Below are 25,419 nucleotides of genomic sequence, written 5' to 3'. Positions count from 1 at the left end.
ATTTAAAGAGACAGTGATCTCTTTTTATATCTTATATATACAGTATATATATTTATATATATAGAGAGAGAGGAAACCCAGTTTACTACACAGAGGACAGTAATAGAATTCAGTTAAAAGAAAATAGTAAGTTTTGCATATTGACATTCTTTGGTGTAGATTTAAGGTTTTTTCATCTTTGTGTACTTACTGTGAATTCTTCAACATTAGCGGTTGCAAACAAGGCTGTCGTGACTCTGCACCCCGACTGGTCTGAAATATACAATGACGAGTCGATTACTCTAAGATGTGAGATAAAGGAAGGAGACGACGCTGAGTGGGAGTACGAGTGGAAAACAAGCAGCTCAGTCAAACCTCCAAAAGAAAAGGAATACAGTATTGGACCTGCTAATACATCACACAGTGGAAACTACAGTTGTAAGGGCAGAAAAAAAAGTGATCAGTCTCCAACAGGTTGGAGCGATCCCATCACATTAACGGTTTTATCCAGTAAGTAGCATTTCTTTTATATAAACATTATACTGTACTATCAGATATTCCATCATTACATGGTTTTATTTCTTTGAATAATCACTTTTCCAACAGGTTCACCCCAGCCTGTCCTCACCGTGTCTCCACTCTGGCTGAGTCCTGGAGACTCTGTGACTCTGATCTGTGAGGTTAAACACCCATCAGCAGGATGGAGGTTCTACTGGTATAAAGCTATTCCCAAACTATCTGACAACTCCTACAGCTACCAGCTGCTATCTGGAAGCAGAGATGGAACTGAAAAGTATTCCTTCATTGTTCATGGAAAGACACACACAGCAGGATATGTGTGCAGAGCTGGAAGAGGAGAAATGAACACTCCTTATAGTAAACTAAAGTTTGTCTGGTCTGGAGGTCAGTTTGTTTCTGTCTTTATCTTTATTCATTTTTGATCTATGAACAACATAGAGTTTCTTCAGTACTTTTGTCTGTATTGTACAACAATCCAAGAGAAAGATAGGAATTGATCACGATGACTTCATGCTCTTTCTTTCCCCTTCCTTTTAGTGAACAACTTTTCATTGAGTTGTAAGTGTGTATACATACATATACATTCTCAAAATAGTTAAACAGAAAGCTCAATATCTACACTCGATTATCAAAATAAATACACAACTTAACTTGGAGCAAATGTGCAGGTAGTTTGCAAATATATCTTCATCTGTCTAAATAGACAATTTAAAAGCATCATATATGTGGTGTGTGTGTGTATCCACAAGTGCATATGCATGAGCCTACAGTACAATATACACGGCCAAATGCCAAACTTGTTTCCTTGGTGAGTGGTTGATGTTGTTTTTGGTAGCATGAAAAACACTAAAAGGAAGATTATTAGAGTCTATCACTTAAATAATCGTTCTATAAAAACATTTTACTTTGTATAATTAAGCATCTTATTGCTAATTGCTTACTCTCACATGTGAGGGCTTGTATGATTAAAATAATGTTGGTCAGTAATCACTGATGGAAAAGAAGAAGAAAAAAACAATGCTAATCTGTCATATCTTTGAAAAATGGCAGGTCAAAGAAAGTCTTTCAATTTACAGACCGAATTCCTTGGTTGGATATCTACATTAAATATAAAGTCCAATGGCAGCTAACGGTCTGGGCTTTGTTGAACCTCTTGTTTCTTTCTTCTTTTTTAGATTTGCCTTCATCAGCATCTCTCACAGTGAGTCCTGAAAGAGTGCAACACTTCACCTCTGATTCTGTCTCACTGGAGTGTAAGGGGAACTCTACTCAGTGGAGAGTGAAGTTTCAAGAGGACAGCTCCCTGGAAGATTGCTCCCAGTGGGATACAATGACTGGATCAACATGCACAATAGAGGGATATAGATCGAGAAATAATGTGTACTGGTGTGAGTCTGGATCAGGGGAGTTCAGCAACGCTGTCAACATCACTAAACAGAGTATGTTTTTATTACATTTCTTCTTAAAGTTTTTATCTTTCAGCATCCAAGTATTCAATTCAACATCATTCAGTTACACGTTATCTCCATCGACATTGAGAAGTAAAAGAGCAGCACAGTGTGGGAGCGTTTACTCTCTTAATTAGATAAAAGCAAAGATTAAGGTTTGAGTGTATATCATTATTAAATACTGATCACATTTGTAGACAGTTGCTGTTCAAACACATTTGATGCCAAAGTGTTAAACATAAGAAGGAGTAAGGTGTACACAAGATAACACATCAGATTAATCATCACTTTGAAGCATTGCTGTAAAAAAAGAAGAAATATATTCTCATCATTCTGTGTCTGCTAATTTTCATGTTTGAACCTGATGATCTCTGACTGAATCCTCTTTTCTTTAACTGTTTTACAGAGTATAACATTATCCTGGTGAGCCCTGTCCATCCAGTGACTGAAGGAAGTTCAGTTAGTCTTAGCTGCAGATTGAGAAGCTCAAATATTGTTTCCAATGTGTTCTTCTATCGGAATAACAAACTCATTCAAAATGATACCAGAAAGGAGCTTAATATCTCTGCTGTGTCAAAGTCTGATGAGGGCTTCTACAAGTGTCAGACCTCAGGGAGAGAGTCGTCTCAGAGTTGGATGTCAGTAACAGGTGAGTGGGATACCCCGTGCCCTCTACTGGTAGTGTCGGTGCTGTCACTGTTTGCCTATGAACACAGACATAGAGTCTGTTTTCTGCCAGGAATTTCCAAGATGCTAATTCCTTCTGGAAGAAATCTCTGAATCAGTTGTGTAAACGGCCTTATGTGTTGAAGTAAACATGTCTGTAAACCTGACCTTAGTGGGAGTGGCCTGCGGTGCTGTGCATTCTGGGAGTTGGTGTCTTTCATCCACATAAGCCAAAAAGACACTTTCAGCCTTTTCTCGGCCAAGAAGGCACCAACTTCAAAATGTATTTCACATTTCTACTACATATATGACCCAATGTCAATACAGATTCATGTTTCAACGGGTGAAGTATCCCTTTAACTGAAATGTATTTTGATATGTTTTTAGCCTTATTGTAGATGTTTTGTGCTTCTTGCAGAACAGGTAATACTCTCCAGAGAGTTAATTGATTTCTAACCTCTTTTGGTCGGGATGCCAACTCCTACATAAAAGGCGGCTTGAGGGCCTTGCAGGTTGTTGGCGGTTGGGGGGGCAAAGTGTTGGAGAATTGTTGACAGTAACCAAAGAGTGTGCCGCGCTGCAAGGGCCCACGGTGGCATTGTTTAACGCTGAGTCGCGTCTTTAGTTTGTCACTTTTTGCATTCTGTTATTTACTTATTTCTTGCTAGTTTTATTTTTTATTCTTACATTTTTCTGCAGGCCTGTACTGTACATATTGCTGCACTTTTTTTTTCATTGTAAAAAATTCACTTGGACTGAATTTTTGATTTTTTTTTCTTTCTTAAGCCTAAACCCATCCTTACAAAGATACAAATTACTGAATGATTCTATGTAAACCATGTTTTGTCTGAAAAAGAAATAGTCAAATACACCATCTAGTTGGAAGTAACCACACTTTAAGTGATTGACCTTATTGATTCAATAATTTAGTGTTGAATCAGTAATTTGGTTAAATCCTGGATTGCGATAAAATGATGTATTCATTGTAGACTATTATTTTTTACACATGTTTATGTTTTGTCTTCACCATTGCTTGAGACAACATGACAAAACATTTAATTATCATTGTCTATAATTTTAAGAAGTGTTTTATAAGTTCATTAACAGTTATTTGTTATTAGTTGTAGCGGTGTCCAGGCTTGGGAACCCTTCATATCCTGTAATTCTCGTGATTGTCGGGCTGATTTGTGGAGTAGTACTTATAATTCTTCTGCTCCTATTGTATCGCTGCAGGCAGTCCAAGGGTAAGACCTTTCTTTTACTTCTAATTGTTAAATACTTTATTTATATTAAATATAAAAATGCACTGACAAAGATTAGCAATGTGACTTATATAAAGTATAAAACAATGTAACAGAAAATGTCCTTTTCACAGACTCATGCTTCAGGAGGTAGGTTCAACTCTCTCTTTACTTATTTTAAATATAGCAGTAATTAAAGCCATGGTCCTCAATGTAATGTTTGTCAATCCTGCATGTTTAAGGCCAAGCCAGTCTGAGAGTAACAACCAAGACTCTGCCAGAAGTCATGAACTTTACCAGAATGTGGCTCAACCTGATGTATACTCTACTCTCCTGCACGGTAAGCATTTCATCTTGATATTGTGTATATATACACACAATTTTAGAAATTAATGTAGCCTTCAAAATATATGAATCCAAAATGGGATCAAATTGACTTTTGCTTGGTTTTGACTTCTCTATAGGTGATGCCAGTGTCTACGAAACACTGCAAATCTCTGAGGACAACAACGCTGGTACTGTAGTTTTTTAAATTAATATACACTGAATGAAATATTTCACATTTAAGGAAAACATGTCACAAAAGAGTTTCATGTTCGTCATGCATTTGTCTATTTGAACGACACTTGTCCTTAAAACTTTGATGAACAAATACTTGCTTGATTTTCATTTTTCTAAAGGGGATGATTACGTCAACCAATCAGTAAGGCACTGAAGACACTGAAAATGGTACAGTGTATACCTTTTATATTCATGTGCACTCCAAAAATGCCCAATGTAATACAGTTGAAAACATGAATATATATTTATTTCTTTACTGGGTTTTTTGGAATAGAGGCCAGACGTCTTGAATCAACAGCAAATAAGTCAAAATAATGTTAGTTGGATTCTTGTTTCTAGTTTTAAAACAACAGTCTTTGAGTTAAAAGACATGCATAACTATATACAGAAGCCACTTGGCCATCTGATTTCTAGAGAGGACCTCTGAGGCATATCTGATCTGAATGTATTTAAAGTAGTTGTTTTGTGCAAAGAAAAATGTGGGACTACACGGACATAAAAGACAAAACATTTTAATAATTTCAATATAAGCAACTGTATACTGTGGACTAACATGTTTGTGTTTACTTCCCCAGTTCTTTGAACACACAGTTTGTAAATTCCGCCGCCAGGGGACTACCACAAAAGACGACATCAAGGCTGGCGGGGAATCATGGGAGTGATTCTCTCTGCTACTCTGTCCCCAACCCTGATGAAAATGAGCTAAGAGTTGACCGTAGTGAAGACAAACGAGCGAAACCGACCTAGAGGAAGAGAATATGTTTACCGACGATGTATCCAAGTCTGATTTACATGAAGTTTTTATCACAGCAGCACATACAGCAACAGTACGGTGTTTCCATGGCAACGATATACGTTGTGTCTGTCATGGAGGCTCTGTCATGGTGGCCACCACGACAACACGGCTTCTGTTACTATAATATTAAGGATTTCTCTGGCTTTGATAACTGTTGTAAATATTTGCGGGAATGTAAGTACAAGACGAAAAATATATTTATAACATCAGTTTCGTCAATTTTTAATTATTTAGATATTTAAGTGTAAAAATTTGTATATCTTTCTACATATTGTATATTTAAAGGAGCTGATTAAATTACATAAATTATGTTCACATCGTTACTTAACATGCAACTCTGCTTTCCAATTATCACAAATGTTCAAGGGTTAGTACAGTTCATTTGTTTTCTGGTTAAATAAGAGTGACAGAATATGTATTACATTACTCATATTAGCTAAAAGCTTACAATTATTACCTGAATATTCTTGACTATTCTTATTTTTAGAAGTATATATTTTATTTTGTCATTTATCTGTCAATTTTGTGTACTAAACTTTGGATACGAGTTGTTTCAGCTGCTTCATACTGTATATTTTAGCTTGAGCACCCAGTTGATAGTGCAGCTTTAAAGTCGGCTTCTTTGTCAGTGTTGGCTTACAAAGATCCCGGATGGACATCAACATTACTTTTATATCTGTGATGACCTGCTCTCCACCAACATAATCATTTACATTATAGTTTATTGAACCGTCAGTAATTTGTATCTTAATTATTTCATAGTTATGTATTGTTAAAGTATTTCTGCTGTAATGTTCCTAATAAATGTTTTAAACAGGAACAACAGTTTCTTTTGGTTGTACTTGCTTTTTGACCAACCAGCCAATAAGAATAAGGTCTTGCCACATCAACCCCAGATGCAGTTCCGGCCCTCATCCCTGTGGTCTCTGTTATCCCTCTCTCTCTTTCCCATATTTCCCATCTATCTTCAGCTTTACTATCTAATAAAGACGAATGCTAAAAATCATCCTTGAAAGAAGTTATGGTTGTTACTCTTTGTCGTTATCTGTCAAAGACGTGAAGTTCTCTACCGTTGAAAATATAGAAATACAAATTATTAACAATTTCACCTTTTTACAGCATTGCAGCTTTGTGGCAGAAAATAACAAAGGTCCTGCATCCCATGAGCAGCCATTTTGTTTTCTTCTTGACTTTAAAAGCAGAGCTTTCAATGTTACACATTATTGGTAGTTTCCTTTTAGTAGTAGTTTACTCAATCAGTATTTACAAATTACCCCCATACAAGAATATATAAACGTTCTATTCAAATTATGAATAAAATACGTTGAGGGATTAAACTTGTTGAAAAGGTTTAGGCTGACTCTGAAGCTTTCTATACCTTCTCTTTTTAACATCAAATATACTTGAAGTCGACCCTTTAACTACTAAGTTCACTTCACAGAAACAGTTTCAAACATTTCGAACAAAACAAAATGAAGTTCTAAAACATTTTATACTAATCAAGTAGGTATTAAAAACAAGACACAACCAACAGTTTCAGTCTTTGATAATCTTACTTTTGTTCTTATATATGATGCTATACTGTATATGTATATATCTATACATTTGGTTAAGCACTTTGTAACCTTGATTAGTGAAGTGCTATATAAATAAAGTTATTATTACTATATCTTTTTATCACCTTATTTTAAACATTTTTTATGAGCTTTGAGCCTTTATTTGTTAGGACAGTGGAGGCATCAGAAACTTGAGAGAGAGGGTGAAATGGTTGCAAGAGTAGACACCTGTCGGACTTGAACCAGGGCCGCCTGCTTGACGGACTTCAGCCTCCGAACATAGGATGCTACCTCACCGCTAAGCCATCAGTGCTCTTATGTTTTTTTTTTCTTTAAATGAGGAAATTGAAATACGTTTTATTAACTTCTGTTTGCACTGTAACTTCTTCATGTACATTGAAGCCTCTCACCAACAATCTTCTCTTTTTCTCTTCTGCTTTTCTCATATACGATTGGTATCAGGACCAGCTGGGGCTCTTCCCTGTGCAACTGGCTGCTGGACTTCCTCAGCGAGAGGCCTCAGACAGTGCGGGTCGGCGGCAGCACATCAAAAACCACCGTCATGAGCACTGGGGCCCCCCATGGTTGTGTGCTCAGCCCCCTGCTCTTCACGCTGCTGACCCACGACTGCGCTCCATCCTTCAGCAGCAACCACATTGTGAAGTTCGCGGACGACACAACAGTGGTTGGTCTCATCTCCAACAACGATGAGACGCACTACAGGATGGAGGTCAGCCAACTGGCCACATGGTGTAGAGACAACAACCTCTTCCTGAAGGTCGACAAGACCAAGGAGGTTGTTGTCGACTTCCGGAGAGTCCCCACTCCTACACCTCCACTGACCATCGACGGTGCTGCTGTGGAGAGAGTGAGCAGCACCAAGTTCCTGGGGGTTCACATCAGTGAGGATCTCTCCTGGACAACCAACACCACATCACTGGCCAAGAAGTCCCAGCAGCGCCTCTACTTCCTCCGCAAGCTGAAGAGAGCACGAGCCCCCCCGACCATCATGTGCTCCTTCTACAGCGGCACCATCGAGAGCATCCCGACCAGCTGCATCACTGTGTGGCTCGGGAGCTGCACTGCTGCCAACCGCAAGACCCTGCAGCGCACAGTGAAGGCTGCTGAACGGATTATCGGTGTCCCACTCCCCTCTCTTCTGGACCTCTACGGTACCCGCCTCACCCGCAAAGCAACCAGCATTGTGCGTGACCCCACCCACCCCTCACACAGCCTCTTCAGCCTCCTGCCATCGGGGAGACGGTACCGCAGCCTGCGGGCCGGCTCCACCAGACTGGGAAACAGCTTCTTCCACCAAGCTGTCAGGAAGCTTAACTCTCTCCCCTCTCTTCCTTCCCCCCCCTCTGCCCCCACGAGCACTGGATGTTGAAACCCCCTCCCGTGTGCCACCAAGAACTCTGGAATAATAACTAATTATCAATCAGTTTAATGCACACTGCACATATTGCACAAGTTACTTTTTTCTTAAAATTGTATTTTATTTATTTTATTTACCATTTTGCACAATTTAGAATTTATTACTGTAAATATTATTTATCTTATTTTTACCTCATTTTATTTTATCTTTTTACCTCATTTTGGTTGTATTGCACCGCGGGTCGGAGACAAACGCAATTTCGATTCCACTGTATGCCTGGCATATTTTGAAATTGACAATAAAGTTGACTTTGACTTTGACTTTGACTTTGTATACTTATAAAATGTTGGTATTAATTGCCACTTAATTGTCAACAGCATCAAGCTGCTTTCATCACATGAAAGGTGCTATATGAATACGGTCACATCAGCATCCACTCGTTGTTAATACTACCTTAAGTTGTTCAAAGTTATAAATACTGTGAATTCTGCTGCTTCAGTGACATCATGTCCGGCCTGAGTGAAAGGCGGGCCTCCTACAGCAGAGGTGTTAATACAGGAAGTGGTCAGCCAGACTTTACCAAGTACCGACTATATCATGGGGAAATTCAGTTCGATCATAGGTTTCCTTATATTCTGTAGAAGTTGTGAGTTTTGTGGTTTCTACGTTCTGTTTAATTAAGATGAATAAAACTGAACTTTTCACCAAAGTTTCCAAAGAAATCACTGATCAACGAGTTAGAGCACGCTGTGAAAGCTTCAACTGTTCCCCGAGTATTCTCAATAAGAAAACCCCACTGAGTTACAGTCAGGACTAAAAGAAAAACGTCTAGATGGTAAATGAGGCAGAACCTAAAGTAACATGTCAGATTAGATGAAACATATTGTCATCTTTTTGTCTTCTTTTTTCTGCTAATGAAAACAAACTGAAAACATTAAAACTTTCTCATGGGCAATAAGCAGTTAGTGTTTCCGGTGTTTTGGGCTTCAAACAAACTAGAAACTAGAACTCTACCACAATGTGGGAACATTTGCATGTTGAGGTTCTGCTTTTTTTTCACCATCTTACCGTGGCTTTAGTTTTTTGAATTTGAATTGTTATTTTAAAATGATTTTCTGAGTGACATGCTTCTCACACACTTTGACCTGAATCACACACATGTTCAAACAGGACCTGTGGACGTGCATTAGTGGAGAGAAGTCAGAGTGGGGCTGCTACACACTGCTATGCAGGCAGTGCACCAGATCAGTCGTGGGTTATTATTTATTAATGATCATGTGAATCATTAGATGGCATTCTATTTGTAATTCTGCCACCAGGGTGTATTAGACAAGGACACTCATATATTGTGTATTGCAAAACATTATTTATTTTGTTTATAAAAACACAACATAAATAAATATAATAATATATTTGGCATAACATGCAGCACATAGAACACTAGAAATGTTAGGTGTGTATGTGATCTTAAAGTTATTGGCATTATGTTTCATGGATGTGCAATAATTAGTTATTAGTGCCATTATTTATTTATTTAACCCCTAACAGAAGCCATTTTACATGATCTCTTTCTTATTCGAGCAGTAGACAGGAAGTGTAAAGAGGTTTGTTGAGGTTGGTACTTAAAATTGTGTGAAGTGCAATAGGGAAGGAAGTACAGAGAAAGAAGACGTCAAAGAGAAACTCTGCTCTCACATTTTAATGAACTGTTTCTTGTCTTTCTCCTCTTTTCCTTCTGCATTATTAGAAATGTAAAGTTAATGTGTTTTTTTTAAAAGCTAAGCGTCAGAGCTTCATTGTCGTTTTCGATGTGAAGATGGACCAAACCTTGCGTTGTGTGCTGGGGTTTTTCTGTGAGTACATCAGAGCTTTTTAAGTTTTGTGACTTTCAAACAGCGAGTCATGTTTCTATGAACATGTAGTTCAGCTGTTTGAATAATACAACAGGAGTTAAGCACTTGCTGTTTGTACAACATTTGAACAAGGCGTGAACAGTAAATAGTCTATAGTTTTGGAAAAAAAAGCTTTAGGATTGAAATGGCTGCCAAATATTTGTTGTTTTGTGAGAAATTCTGTTTATTGATGGATAGCCCCTTGAGATGAACCATCTGGTTTTTGAAAGTTTTGACAATAACAGTGACTACAGTAACTAAAATGAAACTCTATCTGGATTTAACGCCTTTAATTCTTCCCTGATGAACTATTAATCTTTATTTTAGTGCTGAATTTGATCCCCAACGGATTGGCTCAAGGTAAATGATGGTCTTATATTTCTATGATTTTTGTTTTTTAAATATTTCTGCAGTTCCTCTATTTATTACCTACTTCATCACTTTAACATCATCCACATGTAGTGTTTTGTGTTTATGTTTTATCTCTTAAGTTGAATCAGAAAAGAAAATGTCCTAGAACATGAACTGAAAATGTTTTTTTTAAGCTATGCATTTTAGTTTTCTCTTTTGACTCGACTCTGTCCTTACCATGGAAAGCTGCTGGTATTTCTAGAAACTGTTGTGACTCTGTAAGCTCTTATATCTCTTCAACAGCTGCTTCTTTTAACGCTGCTTTATACGTTACTTTAAAACCATTTACAACATTATTGTTGTGTCATTATTATCATAGTTATATTGTACAGACATTTATTCATTACAATAAGGATCATGGATGAAAACTGTAATATTTTCTCTTTTTAGTTTTTTTTCCAATCCTGTTTCTTTGTGATGTGAACAGGTAACCGTCCCCGTGTGACCACAACATCCAACTGGCCTGAAACATTCTGGGCTGAGACGCTCACTCTCAGATGTGAGATTGAGGGAGGTGGAGACTCTGAATGGATGTTTGGATGGAGAGGACACAGAACATCCAGCTCAGACAAATATACAGCAGACAATAAATACATTATTAGTGGAGCCACTGATTCTGACAACGGAGACTATGAGTGCATCGGCAGAAGGGGCCACACTAATCCTACCTTCACGCCTTGGAGTGAACCCTTCAAATTGACTGTAACAAGTAAGTTGAACCATGTTGTCAATAATTAAAATGTCCAGGTGAAAATGATTTCATCTAAATGAGAAAACAAAACATTGCTTGCTTAAAGCATTTTGCAGGGAGCTGTGACAAATTATATTTTACCTTTCAGCATGGTAACAAAATAACTGAGAAACTTAAGACTATCACATCTTTTGTAATTCTTAAAATATGTCTTAATATGGTTTAAAACAGTGAATTTTGATGTCACTAACAGTGTCTGAATAATTGCTTATAAATATTGGATAAGTTATTCACATTTGACAAAGAAGATGTTTGTTGATATTGATAAAACTCTCCTAAGTTATGATTGTGTTAAAGTGAGAAAAGTATCTCAGATCCTCAAACATGGGCCTCCTGGCTCCGCCTCCTTCCCGTTATAAACTTCGAGGTGACCGAGTCTTTGCAGTCAAGGCCCCACGGTTGAGGAACAGCCTTCCTCCCTCAGTCAGGGTCTGCCCCCTCTGTGGAGTCTTTTAAGTCACGCCTCAAAACACACTTTTACATGTTGGCTTTTGAGTCCTAATTAGGTTGCTTGTGTTTCTTTCTGATGTATTTCTATCAAATATCATTTAATATTATAGTCTGATTATATAGTTGGTATCGTGTTTGTGCATTTGTGTTTGGGGCGGATTAGGTTTAAAAAACAAGACAAACATGTTTGTGTGAGTTTTTTTTTTTTTTTTTTTTAAATGTGCTTCATAAATACATTTGATTGATTGATGCTGTTTTTTAAAGTGATACATGAGTTGGATCTTTTCTGGAATTGAACTATTTTAAATTTAATATAATTTAAGAGATAAATCTTATCACTAGTTTCAGCTCATAATTCTTCAAATCATTTTTACTTCTGGGCGCAGCACTGTTTGAATTTGACCAAATTGTAGGTACGGTAATTTACCTTTTTACATCTTTGTTTCCAAATCAAACAGCAAGAACACCAAAGGCTGAACTGAGAGCTGACAGGACATCAATTCCAGCAGGGGGCGCTGTGACCCTGACCTGTGATGTGAACCCTCCATCATCTGGCTGGACGTACATCTTATACAGAGGAGATCACTCGGGCACACAAGATGATGGTAAAAACTTCAATGGACGAATCAGTGTCTCCCAGGGAGGAGTCTACTGGTGCAGAGGAGAGAGAGGAGAACCAGTTTACTACACAGAGTACAGTGATTCAGTCACTATCAACATCATTTGTGAGTTTAACATTTTTGAAAACTTGTAATAATATATTCTATCCATAAATTGATTGATATAAAAAGCTAAAGATGTTTATTTTTTCTCACCATCATGTCCTTGTTGGGATCTCTTGAACACGAACAGTATCAAACAGAGCTGTTGTGACTCTTCAGCCCCGTTGGACTGAGATATACAGCGGAGAGAAGATCACTTTTAGATGTGAAATCGAGGGTGGAGACGACTCTGAGTGGGAGTATGAGTGGGAAACAACCACCTCTGATAAATCTGTGAAAAAAAACAGTAAATCATTTAAATTCACTGCTAATGTTTACAGTCGAGGAGAATACAAGTGTAAGGGAAAACACAAAACTGAGGTACTTTCCTCAACACCATGGAGCACCCCAATCACATTGACAGTATCAGGTAAGATGGACTTAAAATCAACATGAAAACAGTTTTTAGGATGTTTGTGTATGTTAAGAGAAGCTACCATCCATAACTGAGCAGTTCTCAAATTGTGACTTTATTTCTTCATTGAGAAAGTTTTAGTACAGATCACAGTGATTAAGTGTGTCTTTGGTACAATAAGTTTCATGGATGAAGTTCATGTTTATTTCCATAAGGTATTTTATTAATGGCTATTTAAAGGAACAGTAATAATTTTTATATCCCTGTTTTAAACTGAACAGAACAAAAACCAAAGGCTGAGCTGAAGGCTGATAACACAGATATTCCAGTAGGAGGTTATGTGACCCTGACCTGTGATGTGAGGTCTTCATCTGGTTGGAAATACTACTTTTGGTACAGAGCAGATAAATCCTCTAACCCATCATCCATAAATGATGTCTCCTCGGCTGGACAAATGAATGTCTCAAAGGAAGGACTCTACTGGTGTAGAGGAGCGAGAGGAAACCCAGTTTACTACACAGAGGACAGTAATAGAATTATGTTAAAAGAAAATAGTAAGTTTTGCATTTTGACATTCTTTGGTGTAGATTTAAGGTTTTTTCATCTTTGTGTACTTACTGTGAATTCTTCAACATTCAAAGTTGCAAACAAGGCTGTCGTGACTCTGCACCCCGACTGGTCTGAAATATACAATGACGAGTCGATTACTCTAAGATGTGAGATAAAGGAAGGAGACGACGCTGAGTGGGAGTACGAGTGGAAAACAAGCAGCTCAGTCAAACCTCCAAAAGAAAAGGAATACAGTATTGGACATGCTAATACATCACACAGTGGAAACTACAGTTGTAAGGGCAGAAAAAAAAGTGACCAGTCTCCAACAGGTTGGAGCGATCCCATCACATTAACGGTTTTATCCAGTAAGTAGCATTTCTTTTATATAAACATTATACTGTACTATCAGATATTCCATCATTACATGGTTTTATTTCTTTGAATAATCACTTTTCCAACAGGTTCACCCCAGCCTGTCCTCACCGTGTCTCCACTCTGGCTGAGTCCTGGAGACTCTGTGACTCTGATCTGTGAGGTTAAACACCCATCAGCAGGATGGAGGTTCTACTGGTATAAAGCTATTCCCAAACTATCTGACAACTCCTACAGCTACCAGCTGCTATCTGGAAGCAGAGATGGAACTGAAAAGTATTCCTTCATTGTTCATGGACAGACACACACAGCAGGATATGTGTGCAGAGCTGGAAGAGGAGAAATGAACACTCCTTATAGTGAACTAAAGTTTGTCTGGTCTGGAGGTCAGTTTGTTTCTGTCTTTATCTTTATTCATTTTTGATCTATGAACAACATAGAGTTTCTTCAGTACTTTTGTCTGTATTGTACAACAATCCAAGAGAAAGATAGGAATTGATCACGATGACTTCATGCTCTTTCTTTCCCCTTCCTTTTAGTGAACAACTTTTCATTGAGTTGTAAGTGTGTATACATACATATACATTCTCAAAATAGTTAAACAGAAAGCTCAATATCTACACTCGATTACCAAAATAAATACACAACTTAACTTGGAGCTAATGTGCAGGTAGTTTGCAAATATATCTTCATCTGTCTAAATAGACAATTTAAAAGCATCATATATGTGGTGTGTGTGTATCCACAAGTGCATATGCATGAGCCTACAGTACAATATACACGGCCAAATGCCAAACTTGTTTCCTTGGTGAGTGGTTGATGTTGTTTTTGGTAGCATGAAAAACATTTAAAGGAAGATTATTAGAGTCTATCACTTAAATAATCGTTCAATAAAAACATTTTACTTTGTATAATTAAGCATCTTATTGCTAATTGCTTACTCTCACATGTGAGGGCTTGTATGATTAAAATAATGTTGGTCAGTAATCACTGATGGAAAAGAAGAAGAAAAAAACAATGCTAATCTGTCATATCTTTGAAAAATGGCAGGTCAAAGAAAGTCTTTCAATTTACAGACCGAATTCCTTGGTTGGATATCGACATTAAATATAAAGTCCAATGGCAGCTAACGGTCTGGGCTTTGTTGAACCTCTTGTTTCTTTCTTCTTTTTTAGATTTGCCTTCATCAGCATCTCTCACAGTGAGTCCTGAAAGAGTGCAACACTTCACCTCTGATTCTGTCTCACTGGAGTGTAAGGGGAACTCTACTCAGTGGAGAGTGAAGTTTCAAGAGGATAGCTCCCTGGCAGATTGCTCCCTGAGGGATACAATGACTGGATCAACATGCACATTAGAACGTTTCATTTCAAGAAATAATGTGTACTGGTGTGAGTCTGGATCAGGGGAGTTCAGCAACGCTGTCAACATCACTAAACAGAGTATGTTTTTATTACATTTCTTCTTAAAGTTTTTATCTTTCAGCATCCAAGTATTCAATTCAACATCATTCAGTTACACGTTATCTCCATCGACATTGAGAAGTAAAAGAGCAGCACAGTGTGGGAGCGTTTTCTCTTAATTAGATAAAAGCAAAGATTAAGGTCTGAGTGTATATCATTATTAAATACTGATCACATTTGTAGACAGTTGCTGTTCAAACACATTTGATGCCAAAGTGTTAAACATAAGAAGGAGTAAGGTGTACACAAGATAACACATCAGATTAATCATCACTTTGAAGCATTGCTGTAAAAAAATAGATATTCTCATCATTCTGTGTCTGATAATTTTTATGTTTGAACCTGATGATCTCTGACTGAATCCTCTTTTCTTTAACTGTTTTACAGATTTGTATATTATCCTGGTGAGCCCTGTCCATCCAGTGACTGAAGGAAGTTCAGTTAGTCTTAGCTGCAGATTGAGAAGCTCAGATAATGTTTCCAATGTGTTCTTCTATCGGAATAACAAACTCATTCAAAATGATACCAGAAAGGAGCTTAATATCTCTGCTGTGTCAAAGTCTGATGAGGGCTTCTACAAGTGTCAGACCTCAGGGAGAGAGTCGTCTCAGAGTTGGATGTCAGTAACAGGTGAGTAAAATAACCAACACTTGTCTGCTTTAGTGTTTACCAAAATTTCTTTAGTATCCTTTAAAAGGGAAAATCAAATTAAATTTTTAGTTCATACCTCCTGGATTCTTAAACGTAGGTGATCACATTATGTATTTATGTTGAATATTATTTGTATACATTTTAGAGGTTTTGTCTTTACTACCAGGACTGAAACTATGAAATAACACTTTGAATCAGTTGAAGGAGTGTTTGTATGATTGTAGTATCAGTGACTATTTGTTATTCTTTATGGCAGTTATGGAAATGCTGTTTGAGGAATCCACATTTCCTGTAATTCCTGTGATTGTTGGGCTGATTTCTGGAGTAGTGCTTACAATATTTATCCTCCTATTGTATCATTTCCTTCAGTCCAAGGGTAAGACCTTTCTTTTACTTCTAATTGTTAAATACTTTATTTATATTAAATATAAAAATGCACTGACAAAGATTAGCAATGTGACTTATATAAAGTATAAAACAATGTAACAGAAAATGTCCTTTTCACAGACTCATGCTTCAGGAGGTAGGTTCAACTCTCTCTTTACTTATTTTAAATATAGCAGTAATTAAAGCCATGGTCCTCAATGTAATGTTTGTCAATCCTGCATGTTTAAGGCCAAGCCAGTCTGAGAGTAACAACCAAGACTCTGCCAGAAGTCATGAACTTTACCAGAATGTGGCTCAACCTGATGTATACTCTACTCTCCTGCACGGTAAGCATTTCATCTTGATATTGTGTATATATACACACAATTTTAGAAATTAATGTAGCCTTCAAAATATATGAATCCAAAATGGGATCAAATTGACTTTTGCTTGGTTTTGACTTCTCTATAGGTGATGCCAGTGTCTACGAAACACTGCAAATCTCTGAGGACAACAACGCTGGTACTGCAGTTTTTTAAATTAATATACACTGAATGAAATATTTCACATTTAAGGAAAACATGTCACAAAAGAGTTTCATGTTCGTCATGCATTTGTCTATTTGAACGACACTTGTCCTTAAAACTTTGATGAACAAATACTTGCTTGATTTTCATTTTTCTAAAGGGGATGATTACGTCAACCAATCAGTAAGGCACTGAAGACACTGAAAATGGTACAGTGTATACCTTTTATATTCATGTGCACTCCAAAAATGCCCAATGTAATACAGTTGAAAACATGAATATATATTTATTTCTTTACTGGGTTTTTTGGAATAGAGGCCAGGCGTCTTGAATCAACAGCAAATAAGTCAAAATAATGTTAGTTGGATTCTTGTTTCTAGTTTTAAAACGACAGTCTTTGAGTTAAAAGACATGCATAACTATATACAGAAGCCACTTGGCCATCTGATTTCTAGAGAGGACCTCTGAGGCATATCTGATCTGAATGTATTTAAAGTAGATATTTTGTGCAAAGAAAAGTGTGGGACTACACGGACATAAAAGACAAAACATTTTAATAATTTCAATATAAGCAACTGTATACTGTGGACTAACATGTTTGTGTTTACTTCCCCAGTTCTTTGAACACACAGTTTGTAAATTCCGCCGCCAGGGGACTACCACAAAAGACGACATCAAGGCTGGCGGGGAATCATGGGAGTGATTCTCTCTGCTACTCTGTCCCCAACCCTGATGAAAATGAGCTAAGAGTTGACCGTAGTGAAGACAAACGAACGAAACCGACCTGAGGAAGAGAATATGTTTACCGACGATGTATCCAAGTCTGATTTACATGAAGTTTTTATCACAGCAGCACATACAGCAACAGTACGGTGTTTCCATGGCAACGAAATACATGTCGTGTCTGTCATGGAGGCTCTGTCATGGTGGCCACCACGACAACACGGCTTCTGTTACTATAATATTAAGGATTTCTTTGGCTTTGAAATATTTGCGGGAATGTAAGTACAAGACGAAAAATATATTTATAACATCAGTTTCGTCAATTTTTAATTATTTAGATATTTAAGTGTAAAAATTTGTATATCTTTCTACATATTGTATATTTAAAGGAGCTGATTAAATTACATAAATTATGTTCACATCGTTACTTAACATGCAACTCTGCTTTCCAATTATCACAAATGTTCAAGGGTTAGTACAGTTCATTTGTTTTCTGGTTAAATAAGAGTGACAGAATATGTATTACATTACTCATATTAGCTAAAAGCTTACAATTATTACCAGAATATTCTTGACTATTCTTATTTTTAGAAGTATATATTTTATTTTGTCATTTATCTGTCAATTTTGTGTACTAAACTTTGGATACGAGTTGTTTCAGCTGCTTCATACTGTATATTTTAGCTTGAGCACCCAGTTGATAGTGCAGCTTTAAAGTCGGCTTCTTTGTCAGTGTTGGCTTACAAAGATCCCGGATGGACATCAACATTACTTTTATATCTGTGATGACCTGCTCTCCACCAACATAATCATTTACATTATAGTTTATTGAACCGTCAGTAATTTGTATCTTAATTATTTCATAGTTATGTATTGTTAAAGTATTTCTGCTGTAATGTTCCTAATAAATGTTTTAAACAGGAACAACAGTTTCTTTTGGTTGTACTTGCTTTTTGACCAACCAGCCAATAAGAATAAGGTCTTGCCACATCAACCCCAGATGCAGTTCCGGCCCTCATCCCTGTGGTCTCTGTTATCCCTCTCTCTCTTTCCCATATTTCCCATCTATCTTCAGCTTTACTATCTAATAAAGACGAATGCTAAAAATCATCCTTGAAAGAAGTTATGGTTGTTACTCTTTGTCGTTATCTGTCAAAGACGTGAAGTTCTCTACCGTTGAAAATATAGAAATACAAATTATTAACAATTTCACCTTTTTACAGCATTGCAGCTTTGTGGCAGAAAATAACAAAGGTCCTGCATCCCATGAGCAGCCATTTTGTTTTCTTCTTGACTTTAAAAGCAGAGCTTTCAATGTTACACATTATTGGTAGTTTCCTTTTAGTAGTAGTTTACTCAATCAGTATTTACAAATTACCCCCATACAAGAATATATAAACGTTCTATTCAAATTATGAATAAAATACGTTGAGGGATTAAACTTGTTGAAAAGGTTTAGGCTGACTCTGAAGCTTTCTATACCTTCTCTTTTTAACATCAAATATACTTGAAGTCGACCCTTTAACTACTAAGTTCACTTCACAGAAACAGTTTCAAACATTTCGAACAAAACAAAATGAAGTTCTAAAACATTTTATACTAATCAAGTAGGTATTAAAAACAAGACACAACCAACAGTTTCAGTCTTTGATAATCTTACTTTTGTTCTTATATATGATGCTATACTCTATATGTATATATCTATACATTTGGTTAAGCACTTTGTAACCTTGATTAGTGAAGTGCTATATAAATAAAGTTATTATTACTATATCTTTTTATCACCTTATTTTAAACATTTTTTATGAGCTTTGAGCCTTTATTTGTTAGGACAGTGGAGGCATCAGAAACTTGAGAGAGAGGGTGAAATGGTTGCAAGAGTAGACACCTGTCGGACTTGAACCAGGGCCGCCTGCTTGACGGACTTCAGCCTCCGAACATAGGATGCTACCTCACCGCTAAGCCATCAGTGCTCTTATGTTTTTTTTTTCTTTAAATGAGGAAATTGAAATACGTTTTATTAACTTCTGTTTGCACTGTAACTTCTTCATGTACATTGAAGCCTCTCACCAACAATCTTCTCTTTTTCTCTTCTGCTTTTCTCATATACGATTGGTATCAGGACCAGCTGGGGCTCTTCCCTGTGCAACTGGCTGCTGGACTTCCTCAGCGAGAGGCCTCAGACAGTGCGGGTCGGCGGCAGCACATCAAAAACCACCGTCATGAGCACTGGGGCCCCCCATGGTTGTGTGCTCAGCCCCCTGCTCTTCACGCTGCTGACCCACGACTGCGCTCCATCCTTCAGCAGCAACCACATTGTGAAGTTCGCGGACGACACAACAGTGGTTGGTCTCATCTCCAACAACGATGAGACGCACTACAGGATGGAGGTCAGCCAACTGGCCACATGGTGTAGAGACAACAACCTCTTCCTGAAGGTCGACAAGACCAAGGAGGTTGTTGTCGACTTCCGGAGAGTCCCCACTCCTACACCTCCACTGACCATCGACGGTGCTGCTGTGGAGAGAGTGAGCAGCACCAAGTTCCTGGGGGTTCACATCAGTGAGGATCTCTCCTGGACAACCAACACCACATCACTGGCCAAGAAGTCCCAGCAGCGCCTCTACTTCCTCCGCAAGCTGAAGAGAGCACGAGCCCCCCCGACCATCATGTGCTCCTTCTACAGCGGCACCATCGAGAGCATCCCGACCAGCTGCATCACTGTGTGGCTCGGGAGCTGCACTGCTGCCAACCGCAAGACCCTGCAGCGCACAGTGAAGGCTGCTGAACGGATTATCGGTGTCCCACTCCCCTCTCTTCTGGACCTCTACGGTACCCGCCTCACCCGCAAAGCAACCAGCATTGTGCGTGACCCCACCCACCCCTCACACAGCCTCTTCAGCCTCCTGCCATCGGGGAGACGGTACCGCAGCCTGCGGGCCGGCTCCACCAGACTGGGAAACAGCTTCTTCCACCAAGCTGTCAGGAAGCTTAACTCTCTCCCCTCTCTTCCTTCCCCCCCCTCTGCCCCCACGAGCACTGGATGTTGAAACCCCCTCCCGTGTGCCACCAAGAACTCTGGAATAATAACTAATTATCAATCAGTTTAATGCACACTGCACATATTGCACAAGTTACTTTTTTCTTAAAATTGTATTTTATTTATTTTATTTACCATTTTGCACAATTTAGAATTTATTACTGTAAATATTATTTATCTTATTTTTACCTCATTTTATTTTATCTTTTTACCTCATTTTGGTTGTATTGCACCGCGGGTCGGAGACAAACGCAATTTCGATTCCACTGTATGCCTGGCATATTTTGAAATTGACAATAAAGTTGACTTTGACTTTGACTTTGACTTTGTATACTTATAAAATGTTGGTATTAATTGCCACTTAATTGTCAACAGCATCAAGCTGCTTTCATCACATGAAAGGTGCTATATGAATACGGTCACATCAGCATCCACTCGTTGTTAATACTACCTTAAGTTGTTCAAAGTTATAAATACTGTGAATTCTGCTGCTTCAGTGACATCATGTCCGGCCTGAGTGAAAGGCGGGCCTCCTACAGCAGAGGTGTTAATACAGGAAGTGGTCAGCCAGACTTTACCAAGTACCGACTATATCATGGGGAAATTCAGTTCGATCATAGGTTTCCTCATATTCTGTAGAAGATGTGAGTTTTGTGGTTTCTACGTTCTGTTTAATTAAGATGAATAAAACTGAACTTTTCACCAAAGTTTCCAAAGAAATCACTGATCAACGAGTTAGAGCACGCTGTGAAAGCTTCAACTGTTCCCCGAGTATTCTCAATAAGAAAACCCCACTGAGTTACAGTCAGGACTAAAAGAAAAACGTCTAGATGGTAAATGAGGCAGAACCTAAAGTAACATGTCAGATTAGATGAAACATATTGTCATCTTTTTGTCTTCTTTTTTCTGCTAATGAAAACAAACTGAAAACATTAAAACTTTCTCATGGGCAATAAGCAGTTAGTGTTTCCGGTGTTTTGGGCTTCAAACAAACTAGAAACTAGAACTCTACCACAATGTGGGAACATTTGCATGTTGAGGTTCTGCTTTTTTTTCACCATCTTACCGTGGCTTTAGTTTTTTGAATTTGAATTGTTATTTTAAAATGATTTTCTGAGTGACATGCTTCTCACACACTTTGACCTGAATCACACACATGTTCAAACAGGACCTGTGGACGTGCATTAGTGGAGAGAAGTCAGAGTGGGGCTGCTACACACTGCTATGCAGGCAGTGCACCAGATCAGTCGTGGGTTATTATTTATTAATGATCATGTGAATCATTAGATGGCATTCTATTTGTAATTCTGCCACCAGGGTGTATTAGACAAGGACACTCATATATTGTGTATTGCAAAACATTATTTATTTTGTTTATAAAAACACAACATAAATAAATATAATAATATATTTGGCATAACATGCAGCACATAGAACACTAGAAATGTTAGGTGTGTATGTGATCTTAAAGTTATTGGCATTATGTTTCATGGATGTGCAATAATTAGTTATTAGTGCCATTATTTATTTATTTAACCCCTAACAGAAGCCATTTTACATGATCTCTTTCTTATTCGAGCAGTAGACAGGAAGTGTAAACAGGTTTGTTGAGGTTGGCACTTCTTAGAATTTTGTGTATAGGGAAGGAAGTACAGACAAAGAAGTCCGAGAGAAACTCTGCTCTCACATTTTAATGAACTGTTTCTTGTCTTTCTCCTCTTTTCCTTCTGCATTATTAGAAATGTAAAGTTAATGTGTTTTTTTTAAAAGCTAAGCGTCAGAGCTTCATTGTCGTTTTCGATGTGAAGATGGACCAAACCTTGCGTTGTGTGCTGGGGTTTTTCTGTGAGTACATCAGAGCTTTTTAAGTTTTGTGACTTTCAAACAGCGAGTCATGTTTCTATGAACATGTAGTTCAGCTGTTTGAATAATACAACAGGAGTTAAGCACTTGCTGTTTGTACAACATTTGAACAAGGCGTGAACAGTAAATAGTCTATAGTTTTGGAAAAAAAAGCTTTAGGATTGAAATGGCTGCCAAATATTTGTTGTTTTGTGAGAAATTCTGTTTATTGATGGATAGCCCCTTGAGATGAACCATCTGGTTTTTGAAAGTTTTGACAATAACAGTTACCTAAAATGAAACTCTATCTGGATTTAACACCTTTAATTCTTCCCTGATGAACTATTAATCTTTATTTTAGTGCTGAATTTGATCCCCCACGGATTGGCTCAAGGTAAATGATGGTCTTATATTTCTATGATTTTTGTTTTTTAAATATTTCTGCAGTTCCTCTATTTATTACCTACTTCATCACTTTAACATCATCCACATGTAGTGTTTTGTGTTTATGTTTTATCTCTTAAGTTGAATCAGAAAAGAAAATGTCCTAGAACATGAACTGAAAATGTTTTTTTTAAGCTATGCATTTTAGTTTTCTCTTTTGACTCGACTCTGTCCTTACCATGGAAAGCTGCTGGTATTTCTAGAAACTGTTGTGACTCTGTAAGCTCTTATATCTCTTCAACAGCTGCTTCTTTTAACGCTGCTTTATACGTTACTTTAAAACCATTTACAACATTATTGTTGTGTCATTATTATCATAGTTATATTGTACAGACATTTATTCATTACAATAAGGATCATGGATGAAAACTGTAATATTTTCTCTTTTTAGTTTTTTTTTCAATCCTGTTTCTTTGTGATGTGAACAGGTAACCGTCCCCGTGTGACCACAACATCCAACTGGCCTGAAACATTCTGGGCTGAGACGCTCACTCTCAGATGTGAGATTGAGGGAGGTGGAGACTCTGAATGGACGTTTGGATGGAGAAGAGACAGAACATTCAGCTCAGACAAATATACAGCAGACAATAAATACATTATTAGTGGAGCCACTGAATCTGACAACGGAGACTATGAGTGCATCGGCAGAAGGGGCCACACTAATTCTACCTTCACGCCTTGGAGTGAACCCTTCAAATTGACTGTAACACGTAAGTTGAACCATGTTGTCAATAATTAAAATGTCCAGGTGAAAATGATTTAGTCTAAATGAGAAAACAAAACATTGCTTGCTTAAAGCCTTTTGCAGGGAGCTGTGACAAATTATATTTTAACTTTCAGCATGGTAACAAAATAACTGAGAAACTTAAGACTATCACATCTTTTGTAATTCTTAAAATATGTCTTAATATGGTTTAAAACAGTGAATTTTGATGTCACTAACAGTGTCTGAATAATTGCTTATAAATATTGGATAAGTTATTCACATTTGACAAAGAAGATGTTTGTTGATATTGATAGAGCTCTCCTAACTTATGATTGTGTCAAAGTGAGAAAAGTATCTCAGATCCTCAAACATGGGCCTCCTGGCTCCGCCTCCTTCCCGTTATAAACTTCGAGGTGACCGAGCCTTTGCAGTCAAGGCCCCACGGTTGAGGAACAGCCTTCCTCCCTCAGTCAGGGTCTGCCCCCTCTGTGGAGTCTTTTAAGTCACGCCTCAAAACACACTTTTACATGTTGGCTTTTGAGTCCTAATTAGGTTACTTGTGTTTCTTTCTGATGTATTTCTATGAAATATCATTTAATATTATAGTCTGATTATATAGTTGGTATCGTGTTTGTGCATTTGTGTTTGGGGTGGATTAGGTTTAAAAAACAAGACAAACATATTTGTGTGAGTTTTTGTCTTGTTTTTTTTTTAAATGTGCTTTATAAATACATTTGATTGATTGATGTTGTTTTTTAAAATGATACATGAGTTGGATCTTTTCTGGAATTGAACTACTTTAAATTTAATATAATTTAAGAGATAAATCTTATCACTAGTTTCTGCTCATAATTCTTAAAGTCATTTTTACTTCTGGGCGCAAAACTGTTTGAATTTGACTAAATTGTAGGTACGGTAATTTACCTTTTTACATCTTTGTTTCCAAATCAAACAGCAAGAAGACCAAAGGCTGAACTGAGAGCTGACAGGACATCAATTCCAGCAGGGGGCGCTGTGACCCTGACCTGTGATGTGAACCCTCCATCATCTGGCTGGACGTACATCTTATACAGAGGAGATCACCCGCGCACACAAGATGATGGTAAAAACTTCAATGGACGAATCAGTGTCTCCCAGGGAGGAGTCTACTGGTGCAGAGGAGAGAGAGGAGAACCAGTTTACTACACAGAGTACAGTGATTCAGTCACTATCAACATCATTTGTGAGTTTAACATTTTTGAAAACTTGTAATAATATATTCTATCCATAAATTGATTGATATAAAAAGCTAAAGATGTTTATTTTTTCTCATCATCGTGTCCTTGTTGGGATCTCTTGAACACAAACAGTATCAAACAGAGCTGTTGTGACTCTTCAGCCCCATTGGACTGAGATATACAGCGGAGAGAAGATCACTTTTAGATGTGAAATCGAGGGTGGAGACGACTCTGAGTGGGAGTACGAGTGGGAAACAACCACCTCTGAAAGATCTGTAAGACAGAGTAAATCCTTTGAAATGACTGCTACTTCTTATAGGGAAGGAGAATACAAGTGTAAGGGAAAACACAAAACTGAGGTACTTTCCTCAACACCATGGAGCACTCCAATCACATTGAAAGTATCAGGTAAGATGGACTTAAAATCAAAATGAAAACAAGTTTTAAGAAGGTTTGTGTATGTTAAGAGAAGCTATCATTCATAGCTGAGCAGTACTCAAATTGTGACTTTATTTCTTCATTGAGAAAGTTTTAGTGCAGATCACAGTGATTAAGTGTGTCTTTGGTACAATAAGTTTCATGGATGAAGTTCATGTTTATTTCCAAAAGGTATTTTATTAATGGCTATTTAAAGAGACAGTGATCTCTTTTTATATCTTATATATACAGTATATATATTTATATATATAGAGAGAGAGGAAACCCAGTTTACTACACAGAGGACAGTAATAGAATTCAGTTAAAAGAAAATAGTA

The 25,419-nt window shown here is 37.5% G+C and overlaps 1 protein-coding gene across 1 annotated transcript in view; it reads left to right on the top strand.

Annotated features, from left to right (window-relative positions):
* The window catches only part of LOC132958937 (uncharacterized), a 59,562-nt gene that overhangs the window by 28,239 nt on the left and 5,904 nt on the right, over positions 1-25,419 (top strand). Inside the window, exons 9-22 of the mRNA XM_061032014.1 lie at positions 211-489; positions 586-882; positions 1,674-1,937; positions 2,353-2,595; positions 3,734-3,856; positions 3,988-4,003; positions 4,096-4,193; positions 4,318-4,373; positions 7,229-7,350; positions 7,412-7,634; positions 10,871-11,156; positions 12,107-12,373; positions 12,501-12,779; positions 13,046-13,318. Coding sequence (XP_060887997.1) covers positions 211-489; positions 586-882; positions 1,674-1,937; positions 2,353-2,595; positions 3,734-3,856; positions 3,988-4,003; positions 4,096-4,193; positions 4,318-4,373; positions 7,229-7,350; positions 7,412-7,634; positions 10,871-11,156; positions 12,107-12,373; positions 12,501-12,779; positions 13,046-13,318 — 2,826 coding nt within the window. The remainder of the gene's footprint in view (positions 1-210; positions 490-585; positions 883-1,673; positions 1,938-2,352; positions 2,596-3,733; positions 3,857-3,987; positions 4,004-4,095; positions 4,194-4,317; positions 4,374-7,228; positions 7,351-7,411; positions 7,635-10,870; positions 11,157-12,106; positions 12,374-12,500; positions 12,780-13,045; positions 13,319-25,419) is intronic.

Source organism: Labrus mixtus, chromosome 23, assembly GCF_963584025.1.
Source record: "Labrus mixtus chromosome 23, fLabMix1.1, whole genome shotgun sequence".
NCBI lineage: Eukaryota > Metazoa > Chordata > Actinopteri > Labriformes > Labridae > Labrus > Labrus mixtus.
This window is presented reverse-complemented; position numbering and strand designations above follow the sequence as displayed.